Here is a 24,297-nt window from a genome sequence, read left to right as displayed (position 1 = left end):
ACATTGTGTCTGTGAGATCTGTCTGTGTTATTGCACATAGTAATTGTTAGTTCTTTTTCATCTCTATGTAGTAATTTGTTGCAGAAGTATTCCACAATTTATTTATTCATTTTCTTGTAGATGGGCGTTTGGATTTTTTCCAGGCTTTTTGTTTTTCTTTTGCTATGATAAGCAGTGCTACTATGAACATTCTTATACAAATCATTTGTATCAATATATTAAAGTTTCTTTTGGGTATATAGATAAGAGTGAAATTATTGGGTCATAAGGTGTGTGAATACCTCATTTTAAAAGATGATGCCAAATTGTTTTTCAAAGTGGTTGTACCAACTTACATTCCCAGCAGCAATATATAAGATATCCTATTGATCCACATTTTATCTAACACTTGAAATTGTCAAATTTTCTGATAATTACCAATTAAATGGATATAAATGTATCTTATCATGGTCTTGATATCCTTGACTATTAGCAGGGTTGAGCATTTCTTGATATGTTTATTAGCAATCTTTCCTCATCTGTGAAATGCCTGTTATGTGTTGCCCATTTTTCTCTTGAGTTGTCTTTTTTTATTGATTTGTAGGCATCCTTTACATATTTTTTATATTACTCTTCTGTTAGTTACATGTTTTATAAATATCTTCTCTGAGTTAGTAGCTTGTCTTCTCACTTTCTTTAAGGTGTCCATTGATGAACGGAAGTTACGGTTTATGTTTTGCTTTCTTGTGTGTGTCTTGTTTAAGAAAATTAGAATCAGAAAGATATCCACCTATATTACAGTTAAGTTCCTGTTCATCTGGAGTTGATCTCTGTGTATTTTGTAAGTAGGCATCCTTTTTCATTATTTTTTCCTTATAAAAACCAAAAACCAAACCCACTGCTGTCGAGTTGGTTCTGATTCATAGCGACCCTATAGGACAGAGTAGAGTTGTCCCCTAGGGTTTCCAAGGCTGTAAATCTTTAAGGAAGCAGACTGCCACACCTTTCTCCTGTGGAGTGGCTGGTGGGTTCAAACTACCAACCTTTAGGTTAGCAGCCAAGCACTTTAACCACTGTGCCACCAGGGTCATTTTTTTTTTCCTTATAGATTACCAATATTTCCAGTTCCATTTGTTGAATGTTTCTTCTTTATTCACTGCTACCTTTGTCATACATCAAAATACAACATATGCTTAACTCTGTTTTTTGGCTCTTTAATCTGTTAAATTGGTCGAAGTCTAAATATAATGAATACTTTATCCTCCTCCTGGACAATACAAGAATCTCCAGACTGCATAGGTAATTGTTTATATGGATTTTTTTGTATTGTTATATGTATTTTAATTCTATTTTTTAACCCAGAAGACATTATAATTACTCTTTTATACAGTGTTCATTCATATTTATGGCACCGCCCCCTTTTTGGCTACTCATTCTTTCTTGTACCTCAGAGCTGCTATCTAAGACTCTCATTTTGTTGATGTTCTTTAGAATTTCCTTCAGTGATGTTCGCTGATGGCAAACTCTCAGTTTTCATTTGGTTGAAATGTCTTTATTTCATCCTCATTCTTGAAAGATATTTTTGCTGGGTATAGAATTTTAGATGAATGGTATTTTCTTTCAGCTCCTTAAGGATACCATTCCACTGTTTTCTGTTGTTGATCTAATTTCTATTCTCTGAAAATAATCTGTCATTTTTCCCTAGCTGTTTTTAAGCTCTTCTCTTTTTGGTTTTCTCCAGTTTCACTGTGCTATATTTGAGTGTGAATTTTATTTATCCTGCTTGGAATTGCTTGACATTCATAATTCTGTAGATTAGTGGTTTTCATCTGTTCTGGGAAATTCTCAGCCATTAGCTCTCACACACTGCTTCTGCCCTTTTTTTTTTTTTTTTTTTTTTCTTCCTCTTTTCTCCTTCTGAGACTTCAATTAAGCTCTGTTGGACCTTCTCACTCTGTCCTCCATGCCTTTTAACATTTTTTTTTCTTATTTCCTAGCTCCATGTCTCTGGACTGCCCTCTGGATACTTCCTTCTGATCTAACTAGTTCTCTAATTCCTACAAAAGCAGTGTTTAAATTTACTGTCAAGCCCATTCATGGTATTTTTAATTTCAATTGTTGTATTCCTTCATTTCTAGAATATCACTTTGTTTCTTTTCCAAATCTGCTAGGTTAATTTTAGAGATTTCTTTTCTCTATTTGTGATTATAATTTATCATAAATGGAATTGCCTTTTTCCCCTTCCCCCTTTACTTCTCATTCATTCTTACTTTGAGGCTGTCCTAACTTTATGGGATCTTCTTAGGCAGGTGGGAGAAAGGCAAGAAAAGGATTTAAAAGCATTTCCCATACCCACCTTTAGGTTGCAGTCCCATCTCTATACACAAATTTACAATAGCCTGAAGTCTCTTCAGGTTTTTCCTCACAGTTTTTAGTTTGTTAGTGCCTCAGATCTGGGCTTCCCCCTCTCAGTTATGGTTTCTCCAGGGTTTATTTCAATGAGAGAGTCAGCAGTCTGTATTGTTAAGCTATCCTTCTTCAGCATCTTTGTACAGAAGGTGTCTCCACTGTTAGATATTATTTAGAGACATGTCTCAGGCTTACATGGTCAAAGAGGTGATTTGAGAAGTGTTTCTGACTTATCTATAGGGAGAGATACTTCTTTTTGAAATATTCTTTTAATTTTTTGTTTGATATTTTCTTTTTCATCTAGTGCTCTGGCTGATGCCACCATGGGGAAGAAAGTCTTGTACATCCCCTACAGAGATTCCGTTCTCACCAAACTGCTCCAGTCAGCTCTGGGTGGCAACAGCAGAACTACTTTGGTAAATGATTTTCTTAAAACATTTTAGACTCATTCGGCTGTTATTACTATTATTGTTGCTTTTATTCTCAATATAAACAACTAAGATTTACATTGCATAGCATTTACATAGCACGTTCTTACATATTATCTCGTGACTCCTGGTGCTTTTCCCACTCTACTGCTCAAATGCAGTTTCTATGCTAATTTAAAATTTTTTATTTATTCTTTTCTATAATTTTCAGATTCTCTACAAGGAACATACATATTTTATTATGAGAAAAAAAACTAATACAACTTTGAAAATATCACTAACAATGTTCTATTATTCTAAACTAGCAAGATTGGAAGTCACTTTGGCTGTGTTAGACATAAGGCAGCTGTTCCAAAGGGGAGTGGCTGATTTGTGCCATCTCAGCAAAGACTCTGGACTCTTCTTATTGAATGTTTGCCAAAGGGGCACAATGTGGAGTGTGTTCCAGTCAGGGCTCTCTTCTCTTCAGCTTCGGGTGCAGGAAGGGACAAAGCGAGACAGACTGTGCTTCTGGCCTCGTGCTGGCCTCCAGTCAACTGTCCTGTTTAGAAGAGAAATGCTCATTGCTGGGACTTGTCACAGAAACCTCTCTCCAAAACTCCCAGTAAAACACATCCTTATTATTTATCTTTTAATCTTGCCTAACTAATTTTTAAAATATATTTTGACTACTAAACTCTTATCAGATAATATGGTTCACGTGTACAATTCAGTGACATTAGTTATGTTTATCATGTTGTTCAATCATTACCATTACCCGCTTCCAAAATTTCCCATCACCCTTAACTTGCCTAACTATTTTTAAATACTTCTTTTAAAAGTTCTTCTGGTTGTCAGTACCTGGGGGACCTCCATGCGACATCCCCCAAAACCTGGAATAAAAGAGGACACATAAGATGCCCTCTGAATATTAGACTACAAAGTGAAATCTAACAGGTCTGAGCAGATGTGTAAAAAGTCACCTGAGAGAGACAGGGTGACTCACTGACCTGCAAGACTTGACAAGGACCTGACTGAAGGCATTGCAATGTTTTCTGAAAAAAATATAGAGGTGGGAGGAGGCACATGAAAAAGACAACCAGCGATGTCAATATCCAAGTTCTAGAGTTTCTATGGCACCAATCCCGGTTTCGGTACAAATACTTTAAAACCTCATTTTTTTTCACTTCTAAAGTGGAGTCAACAACAATATCCATCTGAAGATATCACTGTGATGATCAAAGGAAGTGATATAAATGAACGCGCTATAAAAGCTGTAAAGCTAAACGCACACACAGGATTACTCACCAGGTTCCTGTGCTCTGGACACAAGCCTCCAGGTCCATGCACTTACGTGCTGACATGTGGGCAGTTGCCACATTACCTCCCTTGATCATGCTCGGTGACCCTGCTTGCCTCCAATTCGTCCAAAAGTTTGTTTTCTGATTTGAATTCTAGAACAATTAACCCAAAGTCAATAGCCAGACTTGAAATCATACGAGTGAAATGGCTACCCAGGAATGAGAAATTTTTTTAAAAATTTTATTTTGTTGTTGTTGGTGAGAATATATGCAGCAAAACATATATCAATTCAACAGTTTCTACAATTCAAGGACATTGATTACGTTCTTCAAGTTGTGCAACCGTTTTCAAATGAGCAACTTTTATTGGTCCCTGCAAGGCTAACATTCAACTGTCATTCAAATCCCTGAGTAAATCTGTTGTGGACCCGACACTGATAGAGCAATGTCGTATCAAGGGGAGCAGCACAGGGCTTAGAGTTAGTCAGGAATGGGTTCAAGTACCCGCTCTGCCAGTTACAACCTGTGTGACCTCTGGCATACTATTTTCCCCTAAGTCTCAGTTTTCAATCTGATTTGTAAAGTTTGAAGAATACTGTAAATTACAAAATGCGAAACTGTTCTGTGAATGTTAACTGTTTTAATAACATCAACAATAAACCCCTATATAAAAACAAAATCTGAAAAAGATATCTTTACAGATAGCAGCCATAAGTCCAGCTGACATCCGCTGTGAGGAAACTTTATCAACATTGAAATACGCTGAAAGGTACATTTATGAACATTTATTTTCTACAGTGGTTCTAAGCTCTAAACCTGCGAACTCTTCTAGTGCTCGTATGTTTGGTGGGTTGGTGTTTGAGGGGAGAGGCCCAAGGGGAGATTTGTGAGAAAGGAGTGAGAGGAAGTAAAACAAATAAGAGGAGAAAGAGCTGGAGAATCAGAGCCCTCCTGAGCCTGTCACCCTGTCACTGAAGTCCTGGTGGGAGAGAAAACAAACAAACAAAAAAACCAACCAGCTACCATCGAGTCGATTCCAACTCATAGTGACCATGTAGGACAGAGTAGAACTTCCCCATAGGGTTTCCAAAGAGTGGCTGGTGGATTCAAACTGCTGACCTTTTTGTTAGCAGCTGAACTCTTAAGCACTGTGCCACCAGGGTGGGAGAGAAGGGTGGGCTCCAATTCATGGGAGAGGCACTGACTTCCAAATAGCATGGCCATTCAGAGAGTTCTCACTTAGTCCATCGGACACAGGTACAGAACAGTGCCAGGTAGGGGAATTTCATATGACTAACATATGAAGATGAGCTAGGTAAGAGGCACCTCTTTAGATTCTGGACCCTTTGCCTGCCCTGTAGCTCCTGCACGCAGTGATACCAACCAAACCAAACCCATTGCTGGTGAGTTGATTCCAACTCATGACGATCCCATGCGTTGCAGAGTAGAACTGTATTCCATAGGGCTTTCAAGGCTGTGACCTTTTGGAGGCAAGTCATCAGGCCTTTCTTCTGAGGCACCTCTGGGTGCGTTTGAACTGCCAGCTTTTCGGTTACTAGTAGAGCACTTAACTGTTTCCACCATCCAGAAACTACACAGTGACACCAGCATTCCCTTTTGGCGGTTCTCTCGTTTCCCGTACTCTTCAGAGGAGGCCTGAAGATCACAGGTATCTCTTCGCCAGGGAGAAGCTCTCATGGCCCGGTCTCTTCTGGCAGGAGGCTATCACTGGACCATGTTCATGCTTTTCAAGGCAGGCATCTGGAGCTCATTCTGAGCCTGCCTCTGCTGAACCTTTTCAGAATGGCGAAGGGTGTGCGGAGAGGGGAGTTCCTAGCCATGGATTGAAACTGTACTGCCGGGGCTCCCGCTCCTCCTTCCCACACCCAGGGCAAACATGGATAATACGCCATTGCCGCTCCCACCTCAGGTCTAATAACCCAAACCAAACAAAATCTGTTGCCACAGAGTCGATCCCGACTCATAGCGACCCTATAGAACAGAGTAGAATTGCCCCACAGGGTTTCCAAGGAGCAGCTGGTGGATTCAAGCTGCCAACCTTTTTTTGGTTAGCAGCTGAGCTCTTAACCACTATGCCACCAAGGCTCCTCGGGTCCAATGTTGTTGTTGTTAGGTGCCATCGATTCAGTTCTGACTCATAGCTACCCTATGTACCACAGAAGGAAACGCTGCCCGGTTCTGCACCATGCTCACAGTCGTTGTTATGCTTAAGCCCATAGTTGCACCCACTGGTTCAGTCCATCTTATTGAGGGTCTTCCTCTCCTTCGCTGACCCTGTACTTTACCAAGCATGATGTCCTTCTCCAGGGACTGATCCCTCCTGACAGCATGTCCGAAGTATGTAAGACATAGTCTCACTATCCTTGCTTCTAAAGAGCATCCTGGTTGTACTTCTTCCAAGACAGATTAGGTTCGATAGGAACTGGGAATTCTCAGCCAGTGTTCCAGTAGGCAGCTCCTCCCACCAGTTGGAGCTGTCATGTGCAATGAAGCTTATTTGCCAACCCTTATGTGACAGGCTGGACAGAACCCTGGCCCTAACAGCTGTGTGGCTTTGGGCAAGATGTTGAACTTCTCTGACCCTAAGTTACCTCATATGTTGAAGGGGATGATACCTCATTCACAAACTTGGGGTGAAGACATATGAAATAATGTATGAACCATGCCCAGCATAGAGCTTATGCTCAAAAATGATAGTTATTTAGAAGGATTCAAAGCCAGGGCAGGAAAGAACGTGGGCACAGCTGAGCATCCACCAGCTCCATTTCCTCCCCACCCACTTTAACACCCTGCTAAGACTTGAAAGTGTCCCCTAAATCCTTTTATAGTCCACATGTTGCATAATCCTCCTCCTCCTTGATCTTTATCATAAAATCAAAGAATCATAATTCTAAAGAGCTAGAGGGTGTCTTAGAGTGCCTCTCATCCAGTGCTTCTCAACCTTCCCCACTCAAGTACCCTGAGTAGCAGGAAAAAGAACATGAACCAATTTTTTTTGACATTGCCTATTATATCTTTTCTTTTAAGTGCAAATTTTGCATTCTGAGTCAAAATGCCAGTATCTGTTTTATTATTAAAAATAACATTTTTTTCCTAAAAAAAAAAAAAAGATAGTTATTATATAACCAAGTGCTTGCCTCTTTCTGGTCTTTCTTTGGCACTCTGAGTGAGGGAGACCATTACATTTTAGTGACAAATACTTTCATTCTCATCTTTCCACTGCACTGCCTCAGTATAGTTTTACACCAATAGACATTCTCTTCCAATATCTGTACCACAAGCTCAGATCTTTAGGCCGAATTTTGTCTCTAGCAGTGTCTAGAATGTTCATTTTCTTCTTGCTTATCAGATGCAAATCTGTGGCTAGCAGTTTTTACTTGGAGACCGTGTGATGCAAAGGAAAGAGAAAATGGAACCCCGAAGTCCTGGGTGCTAATCCCGGGTCTGCCACTGACTGTGACTTGGGGCAAGCTGTATAAACTCTCTGTTCTCAATCTCCCCTGTGTAAAATGAAGGGAGTAAACTTGCCAGATTTAGCAAATAAAAATACAGAATACCCAGTTAAATCTGAAATTTCAGATAAAGAGCAAATAATTTTTTTAGTGTATGTCCCATGCAATATTTGGGGGCATGCCATGTTTTATCTGGCAGCACTGGAAGGGAGTGAACTAGAACACCTCTAAGATACCTCCTAGCCTGATGTACCTGGTGGAGGAGTCACTGAAAGCCTCCGTGATTTGAGTTATTGCAGCAGGAGCAACAGCCAAGTCAGCCCATATGGCTGGGCGTGTTCATGACCCAGGACCCACCATGAGCCAGGCTCTGGGTCTTGGCTGAACCGCAAGTGTTCATTTGAGCTGTGGAAGTCATTGAACTCACTTTTGCTCTTGATGGTTTAGTGGAACCTGACAAGGTGGAATCCTGAGTCCCCTCAAGGTGACTCAAGGGGGTGGAAAGGGCACTCTCTGGCGTGGGCTCTGATGGCGCTAGTCTAAGTGCCAGGGGCCCAGGGCCTGAGTGAGTGCTTCTCTTTGTATGTGAAAGAGCTAAAAATATCCAGAACAGAGCAGTGGTGAACACCTGCAAGCTGATGAGAGAGTCAAGGACAGAGAACAACAAACTGCTGCTCGGCTATGGAAACTCCAGAATGGTAGGTAAACTGAGTCAGGAGTCAAAGCTGAGTCTGAGCCAGGAGCAAGAAGAAGGGATCTGACCTGGCCAATTCCCAGAGCTGGGGGCTGAAGGAGGGCGTGTGTGACCTCCCTGGCTCAGCAAGGGGCCTGGATGGGGGGAACCTGGGTGAGAATCTGAGGGGAGCCCTAGGGCAGGCCAGGGGGCCCTTCTGAGGGCTTTGCCCAGGACATTTCAGCCCTGTACTTAAAAAAATTCTTTTGAGATAAATAGCCTACATGAGTAAAAAACAAAATATTGAGCTTCATGGCCCCCTTTTAAAGGATCTAATGTTCTAATTTCTTATAAATTGTTGTTGCTAGCTGCCTTTGAGTCAACGCCATCTCATGACGAGCTTATGTACAACAGAACAAAACGTTGCCAGGTCCTGCATCAGCCAGCAATGTTTGAGTCCATCTTTGTGACTGTTGTGCCAGTTCATCTCACTGAGGGTCTTCCTTGCCCTCATTGGCTCTACTGGACCAAACATGATGTCCTCCTCCGGTCCAAAGCAAGTGAGTCAGGCAATGTTCTACTGTGATTCGTGAGGTTTTCATTGGCTAATTTTCAGAAGTAGATTGCCAGGGCTTTCTTTCTAGTCTGTGTTAGTCTGGAAGCTCTGCTGAAACCTATCCACCATGGGAGACTCTGCTGGTATTTGCAATCCTGCTGGCAGCTTCTAGTATCACAGTAACATGCAAGCCACCACAGTACCACAGACTGACAGACGGGTGGTCTGTCTTATGAATTAGAAGGTGATACTACTCTCTTGCAAGTGATATCTTTGTCACACATATGTGTAGTTCATTTCCCCCTCCTGCTGAGAGCCCCATGTTTTGACTGAGAACTGACTCAAGACAGTAGTTATTTTGTGCTTCCCCTTTACCATTGCAGACATGTTGCTTAAAATACCTCCCTCTCTCCAGAGCAGCCAGCATATTTCCTGGCAGAAAACCAGTGTGGGACTCCCACTACCCAGATGAGCTGGGCACACCAGCTGGGCCAGGCTCGGGAAGAGTGGGGGCAGCAGTTCATGGCCATTGCCCAGGTGAGCCTCACTCCCTCCTCGTGGAGGTTGACCACCACATCACAGCAGCCTCCGGCACATCCAGACACACACTGCTCTCTGAGCTGTTGTCAAGTGGATCATTCTGGTGGGTTTTTTCAACGACTAAGTAATATGTGACATGTGACATGGAGTCGCTGGTGGTGCAGTCTCTGGGTTAATGCACTTGGCTACTAACCAAAAGGTTGGAGGTTCGAGTCTGCCCAGAGGTACCTGGGAAAAAAAGGCCTGGTGGTCTGCTTCTGAAAAATCAGCCATTGAAAACCCTATAGAGCACAGTTCTACTTTGACACACATGGTGTCACAAGGAGTCAGAGTCAGCTCAATGGTAACTGGTTTGGGTTTTACTGGTACTGACATGTGACGTACGACTTATAATAATATTAGTGGCAGAGCTAGTGGGGAGAACAGCAGGGCACAATATGGAAGGAAGCAGAGAGGCCTAAGTGCACATTGATGAGTGAGGCTGGGGATTGCATTCAAGGCCACTGGTAATTAAGAATTTGGGGAGAATTTGAGGAATGTGAGTTGTCTTCCAGGGACTGTATGGTGTGACCCTGAACCAAAGTATCTATTCTGAGATTCACTGCCAGTATCAGATCAAAAATGGTCTGTGATGTGAATTTTGTCACATGGGGGAGAGAGATGCCCCTCTGCCTCCCCTCCCCACCACCCCACCCGACGAGGCTCTGGAAAAATCCCCCAGTGGCGATCCAGACCCTAAACACCTAGGAGTGGTGAGAGAGGGTCAGTCTAAATTCTGCAGGTTCCTGAAGCCTAGAATAGATGTGAGCCTCTGGCTGTGGGTGTGGGTGGATCTGGGGTCAGAGGGCAGGGTCAAGTTAGGGTTCCAAGAGCCTAAGGGCTTGGGTGTGGCACGGGGCACACCCAGCAGCCAGAGCTTTATTAAAGTCATGTACTATGTAAGGGGTTGCTTCAACTCCTAGCTGTAAAGGCCAAGTAGGATTCCGAGTACGGGAACACAGATAGGATTGTGGGTTCTGGGGGGACAGTAATGGTTAGAAGGATTTTATTCTCTTTATACTTTATCAGAAAGCATTTCAAGATTTAAAATTTTTCCTCTTGCCTGCACAGTTTATTCCAGTCTGTTTGACTATCGAGCCTCTATAAGCACAATAGCAATGAATACTTATATTAAAGAAGGAAGGGTATTTAGGAAGCCAGAGGAGGGTAATACCACATGCTGTTTCTTGCTGTCAACATCTGGGTATCAAACTAGGCTGCCAGCAGGACTTTGGGAGAATGAGATGTAGGGTGATAAGTTTAATGGAGACCTGGAGAAGGATTACCCAGGTAGGACATCAGGCTGGGACATCCAGACAGTTGGGGAGGTGGAAGGGGGCAAGGCAACAACAGCTGGGAAGGGAAGGAGAGGTTTGGAAACCGGCAGTGTCTTGGAATAGTCCTGTCCAGATATTCCAGGCCCCTGACAGCTGGGTGCCAGAAGGTTCTCATCTTCCCTCTCAGGGTGCCCTTGGCTCTTCAGCGTTCCTCTTCCGGGTTTGCATTAGTACGCCGTTTGCTTGGTAAGAGGTACATACAATGCTGAATGAGAAGTGGTTAGAAAGGATGCATTACACACTTGAGTGTGCTGCCCTGTCTGGTGGCGGCAGCCTCTCTGTTTCTCTTCCAGGAGTGGCAGATGATGAAGACCCTCCCTCACCTCCTCAATGTCAACGAGGACCCCCAGCTCACCAGAGTGCTCAAATACTTCATTCACACTGGTACTGACTCCCTGGGATCTACTCCCACACTGCTGTGCTTCTTGCCCCACCAACATGTTCCTTATTACCACATTTCTGTGGTTTCTGAGAAGGGATCAGTCTTTGAAATTGCTTCTTGGGCTAAATGAATACCAAATACATTGGAATACCATGTTTAGTATCGTGGTAATGGCTGGCTTTCCTCACCCCAGCCACTATGCGAGTGAAACAGATGTGAGAGTCGAGGACAGAGAACAACAAACTGCTGTGTGAAGGAAGCAGGGGCTGCTGGCAGAGAGGGCCAGCCCACCCAGAGCCGCCATGATGCTCTCCACAGGGTCAATCACTAGACGGAAACAGCTTTAAAGAGCAGCACCTTTCCTGAAGCTGTGTCCTAAGGTCCAGACTCAACAGCTTCTTCTTCCAGAATTCACATGAAGCAGGTGGAACTTTAAAGAAAGTTAGGAACCCCACCAAAAGGGCAGAAAATGCAACAACTATCCATTAAGCAAGGTGACATCCAAGTACCATTATGATTGAAAATTCCAATGGGAAAATTCTTTCACATGATCCTATTGAAGAGAAAATGTTGCTTCCAAAATATCAGGCATCTTATTAAGGTCAAATCCTGAAAAACTTTTAAAATACATTATTTCAATTCTTTGCAGGTTCATGTGATGCTGGTCAGGCTGCTTCAAATACTATTACCCTTCAAGGTTTGGGGTAAGTGTCTATGAATCTGTATCTTTGTCCAACATTAGAGCATTATGACCACTCAGGCCAGAGGAGCTTCTCAAAGGTCATCCAGTCAACATCAGGCCAGACCACAAATCCATCTGGACAACCAAGAGTAAGAAAGTTACCAGGCTTTCTGGTGGCCTGCTCAGTGGCCCACTCTAATGTTTATCTAACAAAGCTTCTGGTAAGCGCTTTTTCCCTCTTACTGAAATCCAGTCTTCTGTGGTCACTTTATGTTTCCTTGGTTCTTGGGAGAAGAGGGAAAGTTAGACTCTGATAATTCCTCACAAGTAGATACAAGCACATCTGGCCAGTAAATGAAGAGAGTTAAAGTCCAAGCCCAAGATAGGAGCCCCTATCTTTCATGGTCTCATCACTAAGGCAAAAGCATCCTTGATTTCTGTTTGGAGCCCTCTCTGGCTGGATTAACAGAAAGCCCAGACTTTGGGGGTATTCCCCTCCCCCAGAGACTCCCTAAGGATTTCCCAACAGGAGTTCTTGTGAAACCCTATGGGGCTTTCATAAAACCAGAGCTGTCTCCCCAGCTCTGACGGCGGGGGGTGGGGGTGGGGGGCTGCTCCAAGGTTCTCACTCCTCCTCTAGGGACCATTGTGTTCTGACTGCCCTCAGGCTTCCAGCCAGCAAGGCACAGTCAGCTCTTTCTGGAAGAGGCCTGTCCTCCATGTATCTCAGGCCTCTCTGAGCCAAAATACACAGCACACAGCCCTGTGGGAGGGGTTGCGGAGGGAGACAGTGCCTGTTGGCATCGCCTCACTCTGTGCCATCTCACCTTGCACTGCCAGCCTCCAGTCTGTTCCCTCAGACAGTTCCCTGGAACTCCCCTGTCATGGATTGAATTGTGTCCCCCCAAAATATCTGTCACCTTGGCTAGGTCATGATTCCCAGTATTGTATGATTGTCTACCATTTTGTCATCTGATGTGATTTCCCTATGTGTTGTAAATCCTATCACTATGGTGTTAATGAGATGGATTAGCGGCAGTTATATGAGGTCTACAAGATTGGACAATGTCTTAAGTCAATCTCTTTTGAGATATAAAAGAGAGAAGCGAGCAGAGACACACGGGAACCTCATACCACCAAGAAAGCAACGCCAGGAGCAGAGCGCATCCTCTGGACCTGAGGTTCCTGTGCTGAGATGCTCCCAGACCACGGAAAGACTGATGCATCACAAGGACCTTCCTCCAGAGCCAAGAGAGAGAGAAAGCCTTCCCTTGGAGCCAGCACCCTAAATTCGGACTTGTAGCCTCCTAGACTGTGAGAGAATAAACTTCTCTTTGTTAAAGCCATCTCGTTGTTAAAGCCATTTCTGTTACAGCAGCACTAGATGACTAAGACATCCCCTCACCTCCCTTTCCAGACCACACTTCCTGTGGGGACTCTTCTAAGTTCAGCACACATGTCTGTAAATGGCTGAACGTCAATGATGAGCTGAGATTAAAACCTTTCCCACAGGACCCTGGGCCCCATGCAAACAAGGGATATGGAAAGACATGTGTCTCAACATCCAGAACATTCCATGACAGCCAAATAATTCTAAAATAGTTAGGTAACTAGTTATTCAGGGCAAACAAGGGGTAGCAAATCTGACACCTCTGACTTCCAGCCCCAAATCTTACAACACATGAATTTATATACAGGTAGACCCAGAAACAGACCTAAACTTATCTGTAATGTGGTAAGCCAGCGTCCCAAGATCTTCTTCTCAGACCTCCTTAATTGTTTTCTTTTCATTGTCCCCACCACCCAATCCCATGGCACTGTGACTGTCTGGGTCTCCTGACACCTTGCAGCTGTAGGCACTCAGCTGGTGTTTATTCCATCAATAAGTTGCATCATTGTCTCCTGACTCCGTGTGCTCCTTAAGGACAGGATCCTTCTGTCCCTTCTGCACTCATTTTTCTATCCACACACTGTGAGCCACTGCACCGGGAGGACCCCAGAAAATGCTCCAAGCCATTCTTCAGCAGCTGTAGATCTTACTTAATTGTGCAGATAAGAAAGAATAACCTAAACAGTTCACTGAAATCATAATTTACTTGGTGACTTAGACAAACTCTTCTGTCTTTTTAGAATTTTGGACAAACATGCTTCCTTCACAAATTTGGATGGTAAAGTGACAGTAACTCCGTACAGCAAATGCAAGGTTGTCGTTAATGGGGTGTCAATCACTACGAAGACAAAGCTGTAGCATTTGGTAAACTTTCCCTCAGGGACACAGGGTGTCATAAACCTGATCTGAGTGGGAGGACAGGAGGTTCCTGTGGGTGTGCCACATGAGACAGCTAAGGGGCCATAAAATCCATAGTGAGGGCTGCTAGGTGCTCACAGCCTACGTGTGTCTCTGCCCCAGCACTGTGGTAGCCACACGATCTCTTCCTTACATCAGACAGACAATCGTGGGAGTCAGGGGATCGATCTGCTGTTAACTGGACCTCGCCTAGAAAACAGAGAGGTGACCCAGATCGCCAGCAACTCTGACCTTGTATGACACTTTAGATTTTCTTTCAAAAATCTCATTAAGAGGGACTGGCATTACCTTTGCAAACACTGATCTCCTTTCATCTCCTCTCCACCAGCCTTTCCAAGTCCCCATCAATTCAGGGAGCCCCTAACCAGCCTCACTGTAGCCCTTTCCAATCCATTCTCCACATGGAGCCAAAAGAGAGCCTTTTAGAAATGCAAATGGGGTTAGGTCACTCTCATTCTAAAGGTCCTTCAGTGACCTCTGCCTTAGGACAAAACCCCCACCATGGCCTGCAGCACCTGTGTGACCCACCACCTCCTCCAACACTCTCTGCCATCCCTGCCCCATATGCATGCCCTTCCCCTCGCCCCACTGACCTTCCTCTGGTTGCTCAAAAAAATCCCAGGCTCTGTTCAGAATAGCCTTCTCTGCTTTACCAACACTTACCACTCTTGAAGTCTCAATTTACATATTACATCTTCGAAGAGGACTTCTCTAAACCCCAGTCTGAATTAGGCCCCTTGTACACTTGGCCTAAGGAGTCCTGGTGGTGCAGTGGTTAAGTGTTCGGCTGCTAACTGAAAGGTCTGTGGTTCAAATCTACCAGCTGCTCTGCAGAAGAAAGATATGGCAGTCAGCTTCCATGAAGATTACAGCCCTGGAAACCCTATGGAGCAATTCTACTCTGTCCTATAGAGTTGCTATGAGTCGGAATTGACGTGACAGCAACGGGTATATATATATATTTTTTTATATGTGGCATGTGTGAAGAAGCACCTGTACTTCTTACAGCATCTTAACAGTTTGTAATTACATAGTTTATTGATAAAATCCTTGAAGGGAGGGATTGAATCTGTTTGGTCCCCACTGATGCCCATTGCCTGATAGTCAGTGCTCAGTGTGTGAACTAAATGGAGAAACACATGACAGCTGGCCTACAAAAGCAAGATGTCCCTCCTCCCTACTCCTACATGGACGCTTCCCTGTGTGTGGTGGGGGGGAGAGGGGGCTCATGAGGGAAGAACATTTCTTACATCCTTTAAACAAGGCTGGACTGGGCTTGGGGCTTTGGCTCCTCCCCAGAGCAAGGCTTACCTCACAACTCTAGCCTCGGGGGTGTAATGTGAGGGCTGCATCTTCCCTCCGAGTGTGCCGTCTCCACACACACACCTGCCATGGAGCCAGCCCCCAACTCATGGTGACCCCGTGCACAACAGGATTGGACCATTGTGATCCATAGTGTTTTCACTGGCTGATTTTCAGAAGTATATAGCCAGGCCTTTCTTCCTAGTCTGCTGTAGTCTGGAAGCTCTGCTGAAACCTGCTCAGCATCATAGCAATATACAAGTCTCCACTGACAGTCAGGTGGTGGCTGAGCATGAGGTCCATTAGCCAGGCATCAAACCCAGGTCTCCCACATGGAAGGCAAGAATTCTACCACTGAAGAACCACCATTGCCTCCGCCCTCCTCCCTAGGACCGCATTATTTTGGGATCCAACAGTGCCTACCTCTACATCGGGTTTCCTTCTGAGCGAGGCAGTGAGCGCTTGAGCAGATTTGACTATGACTTTTTCCAGCTGGAAAGAGCAGCTGTGGAGGGTGTGAGTGTGGACAAGCTTGGTGAGTGGCCTGGGGCCCTACCCTCTGGCATTTTCCACGTGGCTCTCTGAAAGGAATTGCTTTCACTGTGTGCTTTTCTGCTTTCCTTAAAAAAATCATCTCTTGTTGGGTCAAAGTACAATTTTTAGAAATTAAAATATGATTTCCACAAAAATACATAGTGAGCACATGCTAAAGATTTGTTTAACCCAGTTCCCTCATTAATGAGTGTAAAGATGGTTCAGAGGAGCACAGAGGAGCATGTAAAGCAAATGGAAGAAAGAATGCTGATTTAAGTTGCTGAGTTAGACAGAGCTAATAAATGGTCTTTGGGGCAATAATCTTCTACTGGATGAAAAACCATTTCTAATTTGCCAGTCTTCTACAAATTAACATCTAATGTCTCTGTCTGGACCTTAATCAATAGCAAGTGGAGTCCCCGGGTGGTGCACATAGTTAACACGATTGGCTGCTAACTGAAGGGTTGAAGGTTCGAGTTCACCCAGAGGCGCATCAGAAGAAAGGCCTGATGATCTACTTCTGAAAAATCAGCCATTGAAAACCCTGTGGAGCACAGCTCTACTCTGACACACATGGTGTTATCATGAGTCGGAGTCGACTCGACGGCAACTGGTTTTTTCTCAGTAGTAAGGAGGAGTAAGTCAACCATGGTACGTTCCCCAAGGGAATTACAGAATCCTTATGCGCTCTGCTATGACAGCTAAAAGACCATCATTCTTTTGCCCACTGTCCATGTTTTGGATGACTTTTCTTGGTAGCTCTCTTTTTGCACTTGCAACCTGTCCCCATGTGGTCATCACATGGCCCCTCATAGGCATGATTCCCACTGCATCTTGGCCAGTAAGTTCTGTTCTGTTCTAGTTCTCTAGAGCCTCTTACGATGGCGGGAAGACATTTTATGGGTAATTCTTAATTTTGAAATAATTTCTTGAATCCTCCAAGACAGTTACTTCACTCGGATTTCCCAATTTTAACATTTTACTACATTTGCTCTATTTCATATATAAAATATATGTAAGCATATATACACATACATGTGCGTATATGTGTACATACATATTTTTTTCTGAACTATTTGAGAGTAAGTTACATTTAGTTACATTAAATACTTTAGTGTAATATTTCCTAAGAAAAAGTACATTCTCTTACATAACCACAGTACGATGATCAAAATCAGAAAATTAACATGATACAACAGTATTATTTAACCTACAAAACTGCTCATATTTCATTAATTATTTCCCTAATGCCCTTAGAAATCCTTGTCTAGGGTCCAATCCAAGATCACGTGTCGCATTTAGTTGTCATATCTCTTTGGTCTCCTTAAATCTGGAACAGTTTACCAAGTCTGTCTTTGCCTTTCATGACCTCGACATTTTTAAAACTAAGCATCCGTTGTTTTATATAATGTTCCTTAATTTGGGTTTTTATGAAGTTATGCATTTTGGGCAGGAATGCCACAAAAGTGATGTTGTGTCCTTCTCGGTGCCTCATATCACCAAGTTATTGATGAGGCTAAGTTTGATAACTTGACAAGGTAGTATCTGCCAGGTTACTAATTTTCTCTTTTAATTAATAAAAATTTTATGGGGAGATATTGGTAGATATCCAATTCCTCATCAGAACTTTCATCCACTAGTTTTATCATTCTTTGAACATTCTTGCCAGCATTGTGATTTTTGTCAAATGGTGAATTTCTAGCTCCATCATTCTTTCTACATTTATTCGTAGATGTTCTACTATAAGGAAGACATTTTTGCCTCTATTCATTTCCTCATTTATATCAGTATAAACTCATGAGTTCTATTTTCTCAGTGGGTTACATTCTGTTGATTTCATAATTTATTTTGATTCTCAAATTATCCTAGATTTGGCCAGTGGGACCCCCGTCAAGCTGGCTTTTGTGTCTTTTTGACATGTCCCATCATTCTTCGAGCACTGCCTTACTTTCTGGTATAAGAAAATTCCAGACTCATTTTGTAGTTTCCCATTCCTAGCACTAGAATCTCTCATTTCTCCAACAATCCCTAATTCCTTTTAATGGAAAATGGTATTTATAAATCAAGATCTAGTGCTAGGTGTGCTCACTGATATATATCTTTATCTATATCTTTGTCTATAGCTATGAAACCATGAGTTCATACTGATATCTCCAATTCTAATTCAATACCAACTTAGTCTTCCCTGGCCTGGGTAGGGAAACTTTTTTTTTTTTTTTGGTTAGTTTTCCAGAGTGGTTGTACCAATTTACACTTTCACTACCAGTGTATGAGAATTTTCATTTCTCCAAATGCTTACCAACTCTTTTTTTTTATTGTGTTTTAGATGAAGGTTTTACAGAGCAAATTAGTTTCTCATTAAACAATTAAAACATATATTGTTTTCTGACATTGGTTGCCACCCCCACAACATGTTAACACTCTCCCCTTCTTGACCTTGAGTTCCCCGTTACCAGCTTTCCTGTTCCCTCTTGCTTTTTCATCCTTGCCCCTGGGCTGGTGTGCCCATTTAGTCTCATTTTATTTTGTGGACCTGTCTAATCTTTGGCTGAAGGGTGAACTTCAGAAGTGACTTCAGTACTGAATTAAAACGGAGTCTGGGGGCCATACTCTTGGGGTTTCTCCAATCTCTGTCAGACCAGTAAGCCTGGTCTTTTTTTTTTTTTTTTTTGAGTTAGAGTTTTGTTCTATATTTTTCTCCAGCTCTGTCTGGGACCCTCTATTGTAATCCCTGTCAGAGCAGTCGGTGGTGATAGCCAGGTACCATCTAGTTGTGTTGGACTCAGTCTGGTGGAGGCTGTGGTTCTTGTGGTCCATTAGTCCTTTGAACTAACCTTTCCCTTGTGTCTTTGGTTATCTTCATTCTCTCTTGCTCCAAACAGGGTGAGACCAGTGGAGTATGTTAGATGGCCACTTGCAAGCTTTTAAGACCCCAAATGCTACTCACCAAAATAGAATGTAGAACATTTTCTTTATAAACTATGCTATGCCAGTCGAGCTAGATGTTCCCCAAGATCATGGTCCCCAGCCCTCAGCCCAGTAATTCAGTCCCTCAGGGAGTTTGGATGTGTCTATGGAACTTCCATGACCTCGTCATGGTCAAGTTGTGCTGGCTTCCCCAGTATTGTGTACTGTCTTTGGGTGGGGAAAATTTTAATGTAATATGTATTTCCCATTTTTCTTCATCTGTAAAATGGGCTTATTTTATCTGCTTAAAATCCTTAAGCCTACTGCACTGCCTTCTCACCAGTCACGAGATGTGTCTTAACTCCTATCAAAGGCCAATCCTCTCGTTGTCCTCTGCATTCCATCCCCTCTCACCTCCTTGAGGAATCTCCTACCCCTTTTCCTGCATCATCACATACTCTCTGTGGATCATTCCCATCACATGCAAACATGCTCCAGTATCTTCCACCATACAAATAAACAAGCAAAGCCCTATGTTGACCCACATCCCCCCTCTAGCTACTGCCACATTTCTTTTTGTTCTTTTTTTTAATAACAAAACTAATAAACCTGTTGTTCCCATTTTTTTTATCTCCCAGGCTCTTAGCCTACTCCAATCTGGCTTGTTCCAACCATTCACTGATGTTGTACTTGACAAGGGTATCAGTGCCCTACATGTTGCCAAATCTAGTAGGCATGTGTCTGTAGTCATCTTACTAAGGTCTCGGAAACATTTGAAGCAGTTGAGCACTCTCTCCTTGTTGAAATATTTTACCTGAGAACAATATCCCCTCCTGTTTTTCCTCCAGGCCACCTCTTCCACATTCGCTTTCCTGAGTCCTCCTCATCAAACCAATGCTGACATTTTGAGTTACCAAGGGCTTGGTCCTGGAACTCTTCTTTACCTTGATGCTTTTCCCCAGGTTAATCTCATCCAGTCTCCGTGCTTCTAAATGCCATTTCAGCCAGAAAACTCTCAACTCCCCTGAGCTCCAGAGTCGTCTATCCAACTACCTATCTCTGCTTGTGTGTCTCAAAGGCATCTCAACCTTAATAGTGTCCCCAAAAGAGGTCTTGATTCCCCCATGCTTCTTAAGTCTGCTTTTGTCCCGTTTTCCCATCTTGGCAAATTGCTCAAGTCAAAAATCTAGTATGCATCCTTTTCCTGATTCCATCATTCAATCTGCCTTTTCTCCATCCCCTGTGCCACCATGTCAGTGCAAGCTGCCATCTCTTGCTTAAATGGTTCCCTTTTTGACCCTCCCAGTACATTTGTCAGTGACAAAAAGATTTTAAATATTTTAAATCAGATCATGACACTCTCCTGCTGAAAAATATTCCATGACATCTCACTGCTCTTGAAATCTAAACTCCAAGCACATGAGCTCTGCATGAACTCACCTTAATAAAACCATGGGTGATGAGCAGTAGGATAAACCCACATATATGCAAAATAATTCATACCTTTTCCCTACACCAAAATTGCTTTCTCTGAATTTTTGCAAAATAAATTGATTTGAAATTCACCTCCTTGCTCATCTTCTGCTGAAGTTCTAGCCAAAATAAACAAGACTTTAAAGTACCAGCCTGGATAATCCGCCCATTCATTTATTTATTCACAAGGATTGATTGCACACTTGCCTTCCCTGCCCGAGGCTGGTGGGATGGGTGCCATATGAAGCTGAACAAGCTCCAGACTCTGCACTGAAGGTGCTCAGAATCTAGTGAAGACTGTGGGCCCCAACCAGGCAGCTACATGGGCAGCTCTGGCAGTCAGGCCTCAACCCAGGGGTAAGGAATCCCCAAAGAGTTGAGAGTTCATGACAAGAGGCCAAACCACTGCCAACTTGGAGCCATTAGGGAGATGCAAATCAAAACCACAATGAGATACTACCTGTGATCATTAGGGTTGTGTGTCAACTTGGCTGGGCCATGATTCTCAGTGGTTTGGCGGTCGTATGATGGTATGATCACTTCCATGATGAGATTTGATATAATGTGATCACTTCCATGATGGGATCTGTTGTGAGTAGCCTATCAGTTGAAAGGGAGTTTCCCTGGGCATATGGCCTGCATCGAATATAGTGGACATTCTGGCAAGGCTCGTGGACTTGTGCTCGCTCTGGATCCTGCAGCTGGCTCCTCTGTCTAAAACTTGGTTCTTGGGACTTGAGCTAGCAGCTTACCTGCGGTCTTGCCTGCCGATTTTGGGATTCATCAGTCTTCACAGCCTGTGAGCAGGAGCCCTGCTGTCTGACCTGCCAATCTTGGGTCCCCCAGCCCCTATGGCTACATGAATCAGGAGAAGCCTCCAGCCTGACTCATGGATTTGGGACGTTCCAGCCTCTACAACCGTGTATACCATTTCCTTTATATAAATCTCTCTATATAGATATTTATATGCTTTACTGGTTTTGCTTCTCTAGAGAACCCAACCTAAGACACCACCTTACCCCCATTAGAATGGCAATGATAAGAAGGAAAAAAAAAAAAAAAACAGAAAACAATAGGTGTTGTTGAGGTCGTCGAGAAACTAGAACCCTCATCCATTGCTGGTGGGAATGTAGAACGGTACAGCCACTGTAGAATACAGTTTGGTGGTTACTCAAAAAGTTGAACACAGAACTACTATATGACCCACGAATCCCAATTCTCGGTATATACCCAGAAAAAGTGAAAGCAGGAATGCAAACAGAAACCTGTACACCAATGTTCATTGCAGCACTTTTCACAATAGCCAAAAGATGGAAACCAAAACATCTATCAATAGATGAATGGATAAACAGAATGTTGTATATACACACAATGGAATACTACTTAGCCATAAAGAGAAATGAAGTCCTGCTACATGCTACAATATAGATGAACCTTGAAAACATCTTTGTTGTTGGTTGCTGTCAAATCAGTTTCAACTCATGGTGACCGCCAAGTGTGCAGAGGAAAACTGCCCCATAGGGTTTTTAAGACTGTGACCTTTCAGAAGCAGATTGTCAGGACTTACTTCAGAGGCACCTCTGGGTGGTTCGAAATGCCAACCTTTCGGTTAGCAGTCTAGCGCTTAATCATCTGCGCCACCCAAGGACTTCTTGAAAATATGCTGAATGAAGTACGTCAGTCATGTATGATCTCATTTATATGAAATATAAGCAAATATATAGAAACCAAAGATTATTAGTGGTTACCAGGGATGGGAGCGAGGGATAAAGGGAGCTTTTGCTTAGAGGATATTGAGTTTATGTTAATGGGGATGGAATAATTTGGAAAAGGACAACAAGAGTGGTTGCACAGCTTGAGGAGTCTAATTAATACCACTGACTTATACATGTAGAAATTGTTGAACTGGCGTGTTTTGTTGTGTATATTTTCATCACAATTTAAAAAAAAAAAACTAAAAAAATGAGAACTGGTTGAGAAGTTACAGGTTTGACATGTTGTGGGGTTGTTAACCCATGTCATAAAACAATATGTGTACTACTGTTTCATGAGAAACTATTTGTTCTGTAAGCCTTCAGCTGAAGTACAATAAAAAAAAAAAAAAAAAAAAAGAACTGGAGGCCAAGAGCCTTCCTGTCACATTGCTTGCCAAGATCCACAGGTTGAGATGAGCAACTACTGACTTAAAAAACCAGGGAGTGTCTTTTTCCTTCACTTATGAAGTTTTTTTTTTTTTTTTTTAAATTACATTATGTTGGTATTGTTTTTAGGTGCCGTCGAGTTGATTTTGACTCATAGCGACCCCATGTGACAGAGTAGAACTGCCACATAGGATTTTCTAGGCTGTAATCTTTATGGGAGCAGATCACCAGGTCTTTCTCCTGTGGAGCCGTTGGGTGGGTTAGAACCACCAACCTTTCAGTTAGATCCAAGTGCTTAACTGTTGGGCTACTGGGACTCCTTAATTACGTAATAGTAATTTTCTGCTCAGTAGACATTTGATGAACAATTGAATGGATGGCTGAATGAACAAACGAACATATACATTTATTCATGGCTGGAAATTATCCCAGAACAAGTGACCGCCTGTCATTTTCATTCTGATATTTCTTTCTACAGGTTCCACAAACAGCGGAGACGGGAAGGCAGACCCGAGTGTCCTGGCTGTGTTCCAGGATTACATCAAACTGATGCCCCTCATTGCAGAAGCAAATCAAATGAGTGAAGAGCTGAAGAAGGTAATTGTTTTAGTTTCCTAGGGTGGCTGTAACAAAATACCAGGAAGTGTGTCTCTTTAAAGAACAGAAATTTATTGTCTCACAGTTCTGGAGGCTGGGAGTCAGAAATCAGGGTATCAACTGTGCTGATTCCTTCTGAGGCTGTGAGGGACAATCTGTTCCATGCTTCTCTCCTAGCTTTTGGTAGCTCCAGGCATTCCATGGCCTGCAGCTGTAGCCTCCTTCCTCTGCCTCACATGGCCTCCTTCCTCTGTCTCCCTGTCTCTGTGTATCTTCTCCTTTTTGATAAGGATGTCAGTCTTTTAGGATTAGGACCCACTCTACTCCAGTATGACCTCATGTTAACCTAACTGATAACATCTTCAAAGACCCTATTTCCACATGGTCACATTCACAGGTACAGGGGTTAGGATTTCAAGATATAGTTTAGGGGGACACAGTTCAATCCATAACAATTTTTTTACCTTTAAAAAAATTGTTTTATTGTGGTAAGAATATACATAACAAAACTTTTGCCAATTCAACAATTCATACACATACAATTCAGTAGCAAATATTAGGTGCATCATGTTGCACAAGCTATCACTGTCAGCCGTTTCCAAATTATTCCACCACCATTAACAGAAACTCAGTGACCCCTAAGCGATGACTCTCCCTTCTCCCCTCCTTCCTACCACTGGAAATTATTAATAAACTTTGATCTCTATACATTTGCGTATTTTATATAAGTGGGATCATACAATATTTGTCCTTTTGTGACTGATCGATTTCACTCAATGTAATGTTTTCAAAGTTCATCCATGTGTAGCATGTATCAGGACTTCATTTCTCATTATGGCTGAGGAATATCCCATTGCGTGTATGCACCACATTTTGTTTATCTGTTCATCTGCTGATGGACATTTAGGTTGTTTCCACCTTTTGGCTACTGAAAACAGTGCTGCAATGAACCTCCATAGCAGTGATTTATCCAGAACCAGAAAACTCCATAATGTCAGGTCCAGAAAGGACTTTGGAGAACAGGTTCAATACCCTCATCACTCCTACTACCTCAGACTGACTCAGGTATAGATAAAGAGGCCCAGAGAGGCGAGGGGATTGGCCCAAGCTCATGTAGGGAGCTAACAACAGGGCCTAGGCCTTTCCAGTTCCAGCCCCAAGCACCCTTCCTTCCAGCCTTGGTCTACTAGGACCAACACTTGCTCGCCATAGCTACCCCATTCTAGATTGTTCTTCAAAACTGCCTGTCTGGGTCCA

At 43.0% G+C, this 24,297-nt stretch overlaps 1 protein-coding gene across 1 annotated transcript in view; it reads left to right on the top strand.

The window, feature by feature from the left end:
- Nucleotides 1-24,297, top strand: part of LOC101352011 (kinesin-like protein KIF28P) — an 84,552-nt gene that overhangs the window by 42,580 nt on the left and 17,675 nt on the right. Inside the window, 9 exon segments of the mRNA XM_012555411.2 lie at nt 2,693-2,804; nt 4,798-4,865; nt 8,162-8,271; nt 9,214-9,335; nt 11,008-11,098; nt 11,746-11,800; nt 13,909-14,032; nt 15,779-15,923; nt 22,922-23,040. Of these exon segments, the coding sequence (XP_012410865.1) occupies nt 2,693-2,804; nt 4,798-4,865; nt 8,162-8,271; nt 9,214-9,335; nt 11,008-11,098; nt 11,746-11,800; nt 13,909-14,032; nt 15,779-15,923; nt 22,922-23,040 (946 nt within the window).

The sequence above is a fragment of the Trichechus manatus genome, unplaced genomic scaffold (assembly GCF_000243295.1).
Source record: "Trichechus manatus latirostris isolate Lorelei unplaced genomic scaffold, TriManLat1.0 scaffold00039, whole genome shotgun sequence".
NCBI lineage: Eukaryota > Metazoa > Chordata > Mammalia > Sirenia > Trichechidae > Trichechus > Trichechus manatus.
Note: the sequence above shows the minus strand (reverse complement) of the source record. Positions and strands in the feature narration are given on the sequence as shown.